At 44.8% G+C, this 14,196-nt stretch overlaps 1 protein-coding gene across 9 annotated transcripts in view; it reads right to left on the bottom strand.

Moving 5' to 3' along the window:
- The window catches only part of STRBP (spermatid perinuclear RNA binding protein), a 155,617-nt gene that overhangs the window by 68,339 nt on the left and 73,082 nt on the right, over positions 1-14,196 (bottom strand). For all 9 annotated transcript variants that reach the window (XM_028715983.2, XM_028715978.2, XM_028715979.2 and 6 more), the window contains 2 exons: positions 10,270-10,435; positions 8,070-8,214 (listed from right to left, as the gene is read on the bottom strand). In XM_028715983.2, coding sequence (XP_028571816.2) covers positions 8,070-8,214; positions 10,270-10,435 — 311 coding nt within the window. The remainder of the gene's footprint in view (positions 1-8,069; positions 8,215-10,269; positions 10,436-14,196) is intronic.

The raw sequence follows: 14,196 nt of genomic DNA, 5'->3' as shown, positions 1-14,196 counted from the left end.
GCTCTGGAGCCATAAAGAGAGTGACTTAAAAGCTTATAATCATTCTCTCTCACTGATGGTATGGACACGGCTTACCGGAACATTAGATATTCAATAAATTTCATTTCCTGAAATAAAATTATTTAGGCATCCTCTCTTATTGCTGAAAGAGGATCCAAGTTTAGTTTATAAAAAGTAGCTGGGTTTATCATTTTATCTACTGCGGTCTGGAAAGCCTGCCGGTTCAGCGTGTCACAGCCCTATGCAACCCGTAATCTAGCAGAAGAAATTAACAAGCGTAGAAGAGCATAAACCTCAAAGAAAACCCAAAGCCGTCTTGATTTGCAGCTTTCAGCTCTGGCTGTGACAAAAAAGGAGCTACAAAGCGCCTCACAGTTATGGTTCAACCCATATTAACTTTGCAGCAGATATTTGCATTGTTCTTTGCATCACGCACATCAACAGGATTGCAACACTCCCAATAAAAGCTGCAAAGTCGTAAATGGGATTAGCTGCTGGATGTTTTTACAAGCACAATAAAGGACAGTTTGGAGATTTATTTAAAAAAGTTGCTGTTTTGTTTCTCCCCTCCAACCCCAACTCTTGCCGGCTTCTTTTAGTGAGTGGAAAGGGCTCTGCCGTTTCCTTTCTCCGAATGGTTAAAACCAGGGTATTTTCTGATGCAGAACAAAAACATTTTGCATGCATCTGGTGGGGGGAGTTGGGGAGACAATAGAAACATCTGCTTCAAGATCATGCTTCGGACAATACAGCAACCAGTGGGTGAGTAAGAATCTCTTTTAATAAATTGCGGGGGTGGGGGAAAAACAACAAGAGAGACTGACCGGCTGCAAGGCCGCTCCACCAACCATGCAGAGACCACCTGGGCCCACCTTGCAGGGAAATCGTGCAACCAGGTAACCATTAAAGCCGCTGGCAAAGCAAGCACAACCTTAAGAGCGGCACAAATGAGGAACTTTGCTCAAGTAAGACAGATTCTGCCTGCCTTAATAAGTTACCCGGAAGAAGATAACTATCACCCAAAAAAACCAAAAAACACCCACAGGGGCTGGGCTTCCACAGTGCTCATTTAGCATTAATTGAAGAGGCCATGGTGAATGTGTTAGGAAGCCTTTGAAAGCAGCGAGGCTCTGAGAAGCTCAGTTTATCCTCTCTGTTTCCGCAAGGCCGAGTCCCCCCCCGTCGCAGGCAGCCAATGCGTGAGAGTTAAGTGTTGCAGAGGAACAGAGAGATGGAGAGAGAGTGGAATCTTCAAGGGGGTGGCTCACAGCGTCAGGACTCGTTTTGGCGACCCTCACTAGAATAGGTGTGCCAGCTCATGCTCTGACCGTCAGGGAGGCAAAACATCTGCAAAAAAGACATTCGGGTGGACAGGACTGGGTGACTTTAACCACTTCATTACACGGGTGGAGGGGGGAGAGGAATGTAAGCAAGGAAGAAAGGACTGTGGGGCAGTGCCATAAACACATCTGGGGTGAAATGCAGCCATGGGGAACTGCCCTCCAGAGTGAAAAGCTCTGTGCCACCTGTGCTCCTGCTCACCCAACCTCCACCTGGCCCATTAAAACTGCAACCCTTCAGTTGTATACTCCCTTAACCCAAGAGATTTATTAGTTTTTAAAGGAGGCAGGGTCAAAAAGCTGCAGGCTTTCCTTGGGGAGGTCTTCTCCCTTCTGCTCACCCACCCTCCAAATTCAGCCCAGAGACTGAGCTGGGTGTCAGGTCTGTTGGTGCAGGATAACTAAAGGGAAAGGTAAAGGTAAAGGGACCCCTGACCATCAGATCCCGTTGTGACCAACTCTGGGGTTGCGGTGCTCATCTCTCTTTACTGACGGAGGGAGCCGGCGTACAGCTTCCGGGTCATGTGGCCAGCATGATTAAGCTGCTTCTGGCGAACCAGAGCAGCGCACGGAAACGCCGTTTACCTTCCCGCCGGAGCGGTACCTATTTATCTACTTGCACTTAGGAGTGCTTTCGAACTGCTAGGTGGGCAGGAGCAGGGACCGAGCAACAGGAGCTCACCCCGTTGCGGGGATTCGAACCGCCGACCTTCTGATCGGCAAGTCCTAGGCTCTATGGTTTAACCCACAGCACCACCCGCGTCCCTTTGCAGGATAACTAAAGGCAGCTCATTTGCAGAGTTGGGCCAGTGGGACAGGGCAGGGCAGAGAGATCTGAAGGACCAAGAAATGAGAATGAAACATATTGCCACCTACTGGGAAAGGAGAAACTTATATACACACGACAGAATAATTGATTCCTTCATTGCAGGGGGTAGATGAATTCTATAATTCAAAAGAAGGATTTGCAGAGGAGGGGTGGAATCAGCACATTTTTTAAAAAAGGGCAAAAGAGAATTTAAAAAGAGTTTTTTAAGGGCCCACTGAGCAAAGTGGCAGCGTATGCATCTATTAGGGATGGGGGGGGGGGGAGACCTGTGGCCCTTTCTCTCCACATGTTGATGGGGAACAACCCCCCTAGCCAATATGGCCAGTGGTCAGGGATGATGGGAGCTGTAGCCTAGCAACAACTTTAGAGCCCCCAGTTCTGTGCCTCTGGTATAAATATATAAAAACTCCAAATTGTTAGACCTAAAAAAGAAATGGTCAGCAACTGATAAAACTATAGGAACACCGGGCCATGCGGCAAGTGCAAGGAACGTCACCTGGCCTTCACAGCTGCAGCAGCAGCAGCCCTGGCGCTGGGTCCCTCCGCTGCCACCAGGAAGGCCAGGCCAGGTGACATTCCTTGCGCCTGCCACCTGGGTCCAGTCTTCACAGCTGCAGCAGCGACTCCAGCACTGGGTCCTTTTAACAATGGGGGGGGGGGAGAAGGGAGGGCAGGCGCTACCAGGATCCACGTCAGCTGCACGTCTCCCTTTGATGGGGGTGGGGGGGAGAGAAAGGGCTGGCTTGGGGGGGGGGGAGCTGCTTTAGGGGGAGAGAGCAAGGGCTGGCTGGGGGAGAGGAAGAACTTTTGCCTCCCTTTCCTCTGCCCCCCACATAAACTCCCCTCTCCCACATCCAGTTAGCCACCTCCTTCCACACAGCACCCTGTGCACGCTCCTCGTCCCTCCAACGACAATGGGTAGATCACTGCTGCTTTTTTATACCGGTAGTAGATCACAACCTTTTGGAAGTTGGATGTGCCTGCTACATATCAAGGGTCATGATTTATCTAGCATACGATCCCTCTAGTTCTCCTTCTCGTTCCCTCTACTGACCACAAGCCTTGCCCACTCTCAGCCCTGCTGACTTCTCTTTCTTCCATTCTTTTCACAAATAAGAGCAGCTAAGAAAAGGTGGGTGGGAGGCTGATTTTTTGCCTCTGGGAAAAATCAAGGTAGTAACTGCGTAAAATGATTTAAAAAAACCAAACCCACCCCAGACTTAAGTTCTTTATTCCCAATGCATATTGAGTAGATAAGAACATCTGAAGCCCCCTTCTGGGTCAGACCAAAGGTCCACCTAGTCCAGCCTCCTGGTCTCACAGAAGCCAACCAGATGCCCCAATGGAAAGCCAATGGGCAGGATCCACGTGCAGCAGATCTCTTTCCCCTCATGTTGCTCAACAACTGGTATTTAGAAACCTACTGGGTACACATTACTCAACACTACAGGTAAAATGTGGTCATCATGGCTAGTAGCTATTGATTGACAAATTTGTGACAGATGAGGCTAATCCACTTTTAAGGCCGTGTAAAGTTGGCCGACGCTACCTCTTGTGGCAAATTTCAGAGTCTAACCATACGCTTTGGGAAGAAGTATTTCCTTTTGTCTGTTTCAAATCTCCCAGCATGCGGATCCATTGGCTGTCTCCCACTGGCTTGTAGTTCAGAAGAGAGGAAGGTTCCTATCCACTTCTCTACACCACACAGAATTTCATTTTTCAAATGAGCAGAATTGGATTGCTTTGGTACATCAGTGAAGTACATTGTCCTTGAGAAGAAAGTGTTATCCTCAAAAATATATTGGGATTTAAAAGAGAGTATCTGTTCCTCTACCACTGTTTCCATGCCTCCTTAACAACTCAGTGATGCTTCACATATCTTCTATTAATTCCCAATTCTTTCAATCCGTGCCTGGAGGGAAAGTCTGGATTCTAATAAAATGCTTACAATTACGATTGCTAAGCCAGGGGCTGGCATTTATCCCTGCTAAATTAATGCAGTTTATTAGTTGCAGGGGCCCACAAATTTAGGCCAGGCTTGGTAGTCAACCGTTGCCTCTGGTAGTTTGCAAAACTGGGCCACCTTGCTGCCTGCCTCACAAAGGTGAAAGCAAGAAAAATCCCTCTGAATTCACTGCCTACAGAGAGTTTTATAAGAAGCAAGGATTTCTGCTCCCCACTGAATCCCTGCAAAGGCGAGGGCTTGGTGTGAGGCATTCAGACTATTACCTTCCCAATTCCCACTTCCACACATCTACATCTCCAACCCACCCAATTTGGCCATGAAGCACCCCTATCGCCATTCCACCTGCGCGAAACACTTCTCCTTCCAGGGGGCTCCAAACACCTGTCCCCAATTCCATCCTGAAGGAGACAAATTAAAACTGACCAACACTTCTCATAGTGATGATGGTTCAGTGTGGGGTGGAGGGCAGGGAGGGGAGAGGGGAAACAGAGGAATGTGTGGTATGTCTAGAAATGGAGAAAGAGCAACCAGGAGTCAAAAGTCTGACATTGCTCAATGGCTAAATTATGGGGAGGGGGAGAATAAAAAGCACTGGAGACACAAGTAAGGAATTCTATTCCAGGGGGGATGAATGGGACAACCCTATGCGTGCCTACTCATAAGTAAGTCCCATGGAGTTCAATGTGGCCTACTCTTGGGTAAGGGGGTACTCGGGGTAGGGTCGGTGGGCAATTGCTGGTTTCCTATGAGTGCAGAGGAAACATCCTCCATCCATGTCTTTTCTTGTGCCTGAACAGCAAAGTCCAAGTGCGTAACAGGAGATGGGACAAGACACGGCGAGGAGACAGATGACACCCAGAGAACGTTATGTGCAGCGGTTTAAGTATGGCACTTTAGCAGTAACCTCAACTCTGTCCTGCTGATGGGTATTATTGGCTTAAAGGTAAACACACATCAATAATTAGCAGAGAAGGGGAGTCTTCTGGAGAAGGAAAAATACCCAAAAGCTTCATCACTACCATGTTGGGCAACGCATTTGTGAGAAGCCCCTTCTCCCGAGTATCCACTGTTAAGGCTCAGATTATTTAACACAGCATTTAATCAAAAAGCAAACAGACTTGGTATCTGTTGCTAACCGATAGCAAAATTGAAAGGGAGTTAGCAATGGAATTTGCTAGGTGTGCCAAAGTCCAAGCTGAGAAGGTATAAAAGGAGGATCTGACACTCGTCCTGAAAGGAGGCAGCAGAGGCACAGCACAGTGCCTCTGCATACACCCAAAGCCAAAGAGCTAGGGCGGGGGCCAAAAATCCCAGCCAAGGGGTAGGCAACCTGGTGACCCTCCAGGTGTCACTGAACTACAATCACCCTTGACCACTGGCCACTCTTGGCTGGGGCTGAAGGGAGTCCAACAACATCTAGAGCAGCCTTTCTCAACCTGTGGGTCCCCAGGTGTTGTTGAACTACAACTCCCATCACCCCTAGCTAGCAAGGCCAGAGCTCAGGGATGATGGGAGTTGTAGTCCAACAACATCTGGGGACCCACAGGTTGAGAACCACTGATCTAGAGGGTACCAGGTTGTCTGACCCAGTTGGGAACCACTGGTCTAGACCAAATGATGTTTGCAAAGCTAAGAGTTACGTATATGAAAAGATTCTGTTCCATCTGGATAGGAGACCAGTCTGTTTCTGAAATAAATTTAAAGTCCTGTTTGCAGCATACTCAATGTCAGGGACAGGAACACAACCTTGTAGTCCAAACACTCAATGATAATCATTTTCCATGAGCAACATGTTAAGAGTTTGGGTTAGAAGGATTCCGGTCCTGCCTGTCTTAATGGAGGCAGCCCCCACAACAGCGGGGGATCGTCGACAAATGAAAAACAAAGATGACAGAGGGCAAATCATCCTTGCAAGTTTTCCCCAGGGACGGGGGGAAGGGACTTCAATCACAGTTCATCTTGGTACCTGGCTCTCACTCTTGCATGGAATGCGGGAGGCCGGGGGCTGCTGAGTGCAAAAGCACTTTGCCTGACGAAAACCTACGCTGCCATTATGAAACAGAGGTTCTCCTTTTAACTGGCTTTAAAATACCGGTGCATAAACATATTGCCAAATATACCAGCTACATGGATCAAAAGTTTGAATTGAAATAAGATTTTGTTTGGCGTGAGTATCGGTTGGGGGGAGGGAAGCCCACGGTTTGTTTATTCTAAGCTTCTTTTATATATCTATGATTTGGCAGCCCTCTCCAGGATATAAAATAAAAATATATTTACAAGTGAGGAAGGGAGGTTGGAGTAATATTGAAATTAGCAAGCAAAAAATGGAAACTGTATGATTTGAAATGAAGAAAGGAGGGGGAGGGAAAGCTCAAATATGACTGTGTTGGAAAGACAGAGCAATTCCCCTCACCTCCATTTAAAAACAACAGACAAGGAAAGAGAGACTGAGATTTGTGTGTTCTATTGACAGAATGTAATGTAAGATAAAGTTTAATTGGGCCATAAATCTCCAGCTGGAAGGAAAAGAATTTGGGGGCTGTGATAAGAACCCTGCAGGGATTCTGGGAGTTGGAAAGGAGTATTACCGTATTTTTCCGTGTATAAGACACACCCTATTTTTTGGGACTACAAATTAAGTAAACACCCCTCAGAACTACCTGTGCATAAGATGAGCCTGAATTTTAAACCTAATCTTTTATTTAAAAAAACCTAGGATTATACACGGAAAAATATGGCAAACCTTCATCACATTTGAAAACTGCCCACCTTTTCCTAGGTTGAGGGGGAAATGGCAGAGATCTACGACATGTTTTACTAGTGAGACAGAATGGTTTCTAGCAGACTGTCGCCTGTTCCGAGACATCGAAGCAAGGGATGGAGAAATAAGACCTCTGAGAAACTTGGGAGATTCAGTTCTGCCCGAAGCCATGATGGGAGAAAACAACAGCTGGGACGTGAAAGAGGCAAAACCATATATGGACAGAAGGAATCTCCATCAATATAACAGTTTTCACATGCAGGGCAGAAGAAAGATAATAGTTTTGAGTTCCACACGTGAAGCTTTATAAACTTATATATTGTAACATCACAAATGGAAATCACTAATTTTGTGGCAGTTGATTAAGGATTGTAATTGTATTGTAACTGATGCAGTGAAATGCACCCAAACCATCAGGCAGGGAGTCACTAGAACTAAAATGTATTAATTGGAAGTTGATTGGCACTTTGATAATTGTACAATTTGGGGATTAATTGTTATTGTTATAATTTGGCTATTATTTGGGGCATATTGGAAAACTAATAAAAATTATGTAAGAGTTGGGGATTAGTAGCAAAAGCAGTATCTCAGAGGGAAGAAAACGGGTGGGTAAGCTGTGACCCTCTAGATGGGCTCCAACTCCCATCAGCCCCAGCCATCATGGCCAATGGTCAAGGATGGCTGGGAGTTCAACATCATCTGGAGAACCAAAAGGTTCTCCACCCCAGGAATAAAAATTAATAATATTTCAGACCAAGACCTGCCTTAACAGAGAGATTTTCACACAGGGGTGAGAAGAGGGGGCAAGATGAACCTATCAGAGGAGTGCTTTCTAACATCTAGGGTCAGCCATGGAAAAGGCCCTGAATGAACCATGTTTATGAGATATTGAAAGCTGACTTGGGTGGGCTCTTCTGAAAATAGTGTCCTAGTAACAATCTCATAAACTAACAGAGTTAACTGAAGGTTAGCAACTGTACTCCTGTATACAACTTTCTCTGAACGGGGCTGTCGAATCCCTAGTGAGATCAGATGCTTCTGCCCATCCTTTTGGCAAGTAAACTGAGGTTTGCTGGTAGCACAACAAGGAGAGAGAACTCCTTTTTCACCTGCACAGTATAAGGAGGAAAATCATTAGCACAATCAGGAAAACAAGGGAACTCCTCTCAATACCTCCGTCCTTCTTCTCAGCTTCGTCCCGGATTAGAGGGGAGGTTAGGGTCACCTTGAGAGTTAGTGGAAGCTCCTTTGTGCTACGGATGATGATGGCTGCCTCACTCACATGATGCTCCACGTGATATTTCTCCTCTGTGAGTTTCTGAAACAGTTCAGAATTGCTCAGTTGAGTCACTGCGGTGGGAAATCACAATCTCAGCAAAGAAAAAGACGTGTTTATGCTGGATGGAGCTGATGGGGAGTTGTAATCCGAATTTTCAGGAGGGCAAAGTATTGACTAACTTCCTAGAAACTGTTGCTTTGAAACAATATTGGAACACTTGAAAACCAAACAACCCATCTTTTCATTTTCCTTCCACTGGAGATGGCAAGGCCAATATAATCTTCTCCCTCTAAGTCAGGCTGAGAACTTGGAAGTTCTCATTATTTATGCATAACTCAGGGAAGTTTGTAGTGGGTCTGTCTGAGCACCCAGGGTTGATGGGGACACCCTGTTGGCGTCTATGTAGTTTATTCCAAAAGTGAATCCAACCCCAGCAACAGTTAAAGTAGAGGTATTAGAGCTGCCAAGGGTTCAAAGGCCAGTCTGAACCAACACGTATTTTCCTTTTTTATAAAGGGCAAGCCAGAAGGAAGATACCCCTATCCATTCTCATCCTCCACTAATTGAGCCCCTTACAAAGTGGACTACACTAAATAATAACAACTTCTCTTGACACACACATAGTTTAGTAGGGGAGTTGGAGAATTTGCTTTATGAGACATCTGTGATTACTTTTTATAATAATAATAATAATAATAATAATAATAATAATAATAATAATACTATTACTTTTAAATTGTGTGTGAATTTTTAAATTATTTGTTCTGGCAGCCGGAAAATTAAGAGCTAAAATTGTGGCGCCCAATGCTGAAAGTTCTTTCTGTTTTGCAATGGCTTATAGCCAAACAAATAAAGTTGTTACTTAGCTGCCTGCCAACCTAGTGAGAAAAAGTTTATTTCCTTAATAACATTATAATCATTAGTACTATTTATTAGATGTAGCTTTACAGATAAATGAGAGGGCAGCTCCAATTCTGAGAGAGAACAGAAACAAAGCTGGTATATTTAGGCTTTGTTAGGTCAGGGCAGAGGGACCCATTCACACACACCCCAATCTGTGTTTTCTACATTTGTTACTGTGATATCTGGGTTTCTTGACTTCCTTGAAACTGATGTTTTCAGAACTTCTTCACCCAAATAATTTTGATGCACACCTGGACTTTCAAAGAGACATCCCACTGAAACAGACCACTGCAGGACAGATAATACACTCATACAAAAGACATAGCTGTCAACTTCTCCCTTTTCTTGCGAGGAATCCTATTCGGAATAAGGGAATTTCCCTTTAAAAAAGGGAAAAGTTGACAGCTATGACAAAAGAGGGGCAGGCTAGGCAGATGCACAGAATTTATTTTTTATTCATTCAGTTTATATAGCATCCTTTATCAAAAGATCCCAACAACAGTTAAGAACACATTCTGGAGCACCAATTATAAAAATCAAAATAAAAAGCATAATAACCAAAGATGAGCATATCCATGGCTATGAGTCCCACGTGCTGGGGACAAACTGCAGAGGATGCTTAACACTTCCACACCTTGTGGGGAGCTTCTGTTTGCCCACAGCTGAAAACAGAACACTGGGTTTGGTCTGGCCTGGTCATTCTCAAATACGAGACCTCACTGTTAAGACAAACGAGTCCTCTGGGTTTTTAGGGGAGAAGGGTGTTGCAAGAGAATTGCATGCTGAGTGTTCGGCTTTCTGCAAACCTGTAAAAAGCCAGCACTCTTTTGGGTTACAGAATTTTGGTTCCTGAACTGTGGCCATATATCACGGCACAGCAAGGGCATACGGAAAAGAAAAAAAGATGTTTCCAAGCCATCGCCCTGAGCAACAGTCAGAAGGAACAAAGCAGAGAAAAGCAAGGCACTTGTGCCATTTCTGCTCACCTTCTCTGGAGGATAGCCTAGATTTAAGGGCAGAGAACAAGCGATTCATCTTTAAACTGTTTCAGGTTTTCCATGGTGGAAAATTCAGTTAATGTTTCTTCTTTGCCCAGGACAGCATTCAATTTTTAAAATAAAAAACACCAGCGCTGAGCAGTGCTTGGCTGAGCCATTCGTCACAGCCACAGACTGCCCTAATTTTACTCACCTGGATTTGGATGGGGAGGTTGTCTTTGACGAGAGACAGTAAGGTCTCAGTGGGCTTCTCTTTGCACATAAGAACCAGCTCCAAGTCCATGTCGTCTTTTATCAGCAGACCTTTCGCTACCAAGCCAATCCTCATCACTCCACACAAGACCCGGCCACCATGGTCCCTGAAGACAGGAATAGATATATTTTCCCCAGAACAATAACTGCAGTGATATTTTACACACTCAACGTGTGTGTGCATGTAACAATATGTTCTGCTTCACACCCTTAGCACAGGGCAACAATTTCGCTGCCCCCTTATTTCAAACTCCTGAAACAGACAGAGGGCTATGAGTAATAACAAGGAGAAAATCTGTAAGTAATGAGTTTGTTTTCCAGAGGTGTAACTCTCTTATCATCTCTTGCAGCAAAAAGAGCAAAGAGTTTTGGGGCACTTAAAAAACTTCCTCTGCAACTAACCTTAGGGAAACCGCCCTTGAACAAAGAAACTTCAATGGGAGCCTCCAAGGTGACACTATTGAATTGCCACACAAAGGAGCTCAGTGCTGTCATTTGGGGGCTGAATTGGCATAATGGATTTTCTATCATATTACACGTCTTAACTAGCTTGCCAGTTCCCAAATGCCTGTCCTGTCAATTACTAGTTTAATTGTTGTTAGCCATCACATAAGATAATTATTAGGATCTGTACTTTTTGGCATTTCCCTTCCTTTTGACACCACTGTTCAAAATCCTACCCACTGGGTTGTAAACTTAACGCATCTGATGAAGTAAGCTTGAGTCCATAAAACTTTATGCCACAACACATTTGCTATTTCTGAGCTTCCCCTTTAAATAAACAAGATCCCTCATGGTTCTAAAGCAGGGGTCAGCAAACTTTTTCAGCAGGGGGCCGGCCCACTGTCCCTCAGACCTTGTGGGGGGCCGGACTGTATTTTGGAAAAATAATAATGAATGAATTCCTAGGCCCCACAAATAACCTAGAGATGCATTTTTAATAAAAGGACACATTCTACTCATGTAAAAACACACTGATTCCCAGACCATCCGTAGGCCGGATTTAGAAGGCGATTGGGCTGGATCCGGCCCCCAGGCAGTGGCGATGGCAGCTACCCAGGGTTTCAGGAAGAGGAGTCCACCTAGAGGTGCCAAGACTGGACCTGTGACCTTCTGCCCCTTCCCTATTTGCAGTCTTTGTAGGTATTAAAATACTCTTAAAAATAAATGAAACTGTTGCTGTATCAGGGCCATATTTAAGTTGAAAGAAAGTTATTTTTAAATTGATTCAACTGACTGAGGGATGAGGAACCTGTGGCCTTGTGGGAGCTGGCAGCCTGCAACTCCCACCAGCATCCCTGACCATTGGCGTTGCTGGGAGTCCAGTGACATCCAGATGAAGACAAGATCCCCAGCTAATTATGTTGGAAGATTCAGGACAGAGGGAAGGAAGTCCTTCTTCACACTGTTGAACTATGGAACTCTCTCCCACAGGAGGCAGAGATGGCTACCAACGGGGAAGGCTTTAAGAGACAAGTTCATGGAAGAGGAGAGGCTCTCAATGGCTGGGCTCTGCCTCCACAGCTAGAGGCTGCAGGGCTTCTGAGTAACAGTTGCTGGAAACAAAAACAAAAAGTGAGCGAGTGTGTGTGTGTGTGTGTGTGTGTGTGACCTTGTGCTCAAATCCTGCTTGTTGGTCTCCCACAATGGGCATCCTGTTGGCCACTGTGAGAACTGGATGTTGGGTTAGATGGGCTGTTGGCCTGATCGAACAGGCCCTTGTTACATCCCTAACAAATGTAGCAAGAAATGTGGCTAATTAGGCTGATTTCTATTGCAATCAGTATAACCCTACGAATTTTATTGGCAAACCATCCCCACTGCGCTCCATGGGGCTTAGTCCCAGGACAGTGTAGACTTGGGGCACAGCCTACGAACAGTCTTTGTCAGCACGAGGAGCTTAGACATCATCTGTGGCTTCGACAGACTGGACCATTTTTCATCACTGCACCATGTATTCAGTTCTCAGTTGTCCGGATACATTGACCCTGTACACGGTCGCTTGACGAAACCCAACTGGATTCTTTCTTTGGAGGTTCCTGGAGGCTGTCTCTCCATGATGGCTAAGCTGTCCAGACAGCACTCCTTTCATACAAAGCCATGGGAATTGAGTCCCTCTCCCTTGGAGGCAACTGTGGGAGAGGGCTGCTTTCGTCCGTCCCAAAAAGACATTGGAAAGCAAGCTGCTTGCTAAAGGTTAAACAGACTATGCTAGCCTCTAGGCTGCGGACAGTTTAAAAGGGCTGGAGTGTCACACAGCCATCATAGCCAAGCGTTACTGATGTCAGGGCTCCCTGTAGAATTAACCACCGGGGGCCAAATTCAGCAATTTTCCGGGCCTTAAGACGACCTGGAGAAAAAGCGTGGACAATGCCAGGCTTGTCAGCTTCAGGAAATGGCTTATAATCACCTGTTCTTACATTAATATCCTACCTTTCCTTCAAGGAGCTCAGAGTGGGATGAATTTCATATTCACAACAACCCACAGAGGACGGAGGTAGATTAGACGGAGAGAGATGCAAGCAGCTCAGTCACCCCAGTGAGAGCTTTGTGGCTAAATGGGGCTTTGCACCTAGGTCTTCCCAGCCCTAGTCCAACACTCTAGCCTCCAAGCCAAGCTGCTGGCTCTCAAAAGATGAAGCCAAGCTAGGATTTCTAATAGAAGAGGTCAAAGACTTGTTCTTTGCTGCTGCTGCTCCCGCTGCTGCAAGAAGCAAGAGTAGATACAGGGGAAACTTGAAAAATTAGAATATATAAAATGAAAACTGCAGAATGGAATTACAATCTTATATAATCCAAAACCGAGATGGAGGGAAGTCAATTCGTGTGTTTCTTTTTTGGTCCATTTAGGTTTTCTGTTGTTTGTTTTTGTTTTTGTTTTTCTCTTTTTTTATGTACGGTTGTTTTGTTTTTCTGTTTGCTTATGAAAATTAATAAAAAAAAATTAAAAAAAATTAGAATATCGTGGGAACGTTCATTTATTTCAGGAATTCAACTTAAAAGGTGAAACTAATATATGAGATCGACTCATGACATGCAAAGCGAGATGTGCTTCTACTTCTCAGAGGTCCAATCTTGCTCCATTTGCAATCCTTGTTTCGCTGATTTCATTGAATATTCTAATTTTCTCAGATGGTTAATTTGGAGTTTTCATCAGCTGTACGCCATGATCATCACAATTGTAACAAATCAAGGCTTGACATATCTCGCTTGGCATGTCACGAGTCGATCTCATATATGAGTTTCACCTTTTAAGTTGAATTACTGAAATCAAGGAACTTTTCCATGATATTCTAATTTTTCAAGTTTCACCTGTATAACAAATCAAGGCTTGACATATCTCGCTTGGCATGTCACAAGTCTATCTCATTTATTAGTTTCACCTTTCAAGTTGAATTACTGAAATAAATGAACTTTTCCACGATATTCTAATTTTTTGAGTTTCACTTGTATACTAGGCTTAAGTTACAGGATGGAAGATTCTGGATGAACATTATAAGAAACTTTAATGGTAGTAAGGAAACCAAACCTTAGGAGGAACGGTTGAGGGAGTTGGGTAAGTTTAGCCTAAAGAAGATAAGACTGAGAGGTGATATGATAGCCCTCTTCAAATACCTGAAGGGATGTCACACAGAAGATGGAGCAAGCTTGTTTTCTGCTGCTCCAGGGGGTAGGATCCAAATTAGTGAATTCAAATTAGAAGGAAGTGGATACCCACTAAACATTAGGAATAACTTTCTGACAGTGAGAGCTGTCCGACTGTGGAATGGATGGCCTCAGAAGGTGGTGGGCTCTCCTTCTTTGGGGTTTTAAAACAGAGGTTGGGTGGCCATCTGTGGGGGATTCTTTAGTTGTGGTTCCTACTTTG

This window comes from Podarcis muralis, chromosome Z (genome assembly GCF_964188315.1).
Source record: "Podarcis muralis chromosome Z, rPodMur119.hap1.1, whole genome shotgun sequence".
Taxonomy (NCBI): Eukaryota; Metazoa; Chordata; class Lepidosauria; order Squamata; family Lacertidae; genus Podarcis; species Podarcis muralis.
This window is presented reverse-complemented; position numbering and strand designations above follow the sequence as displayed.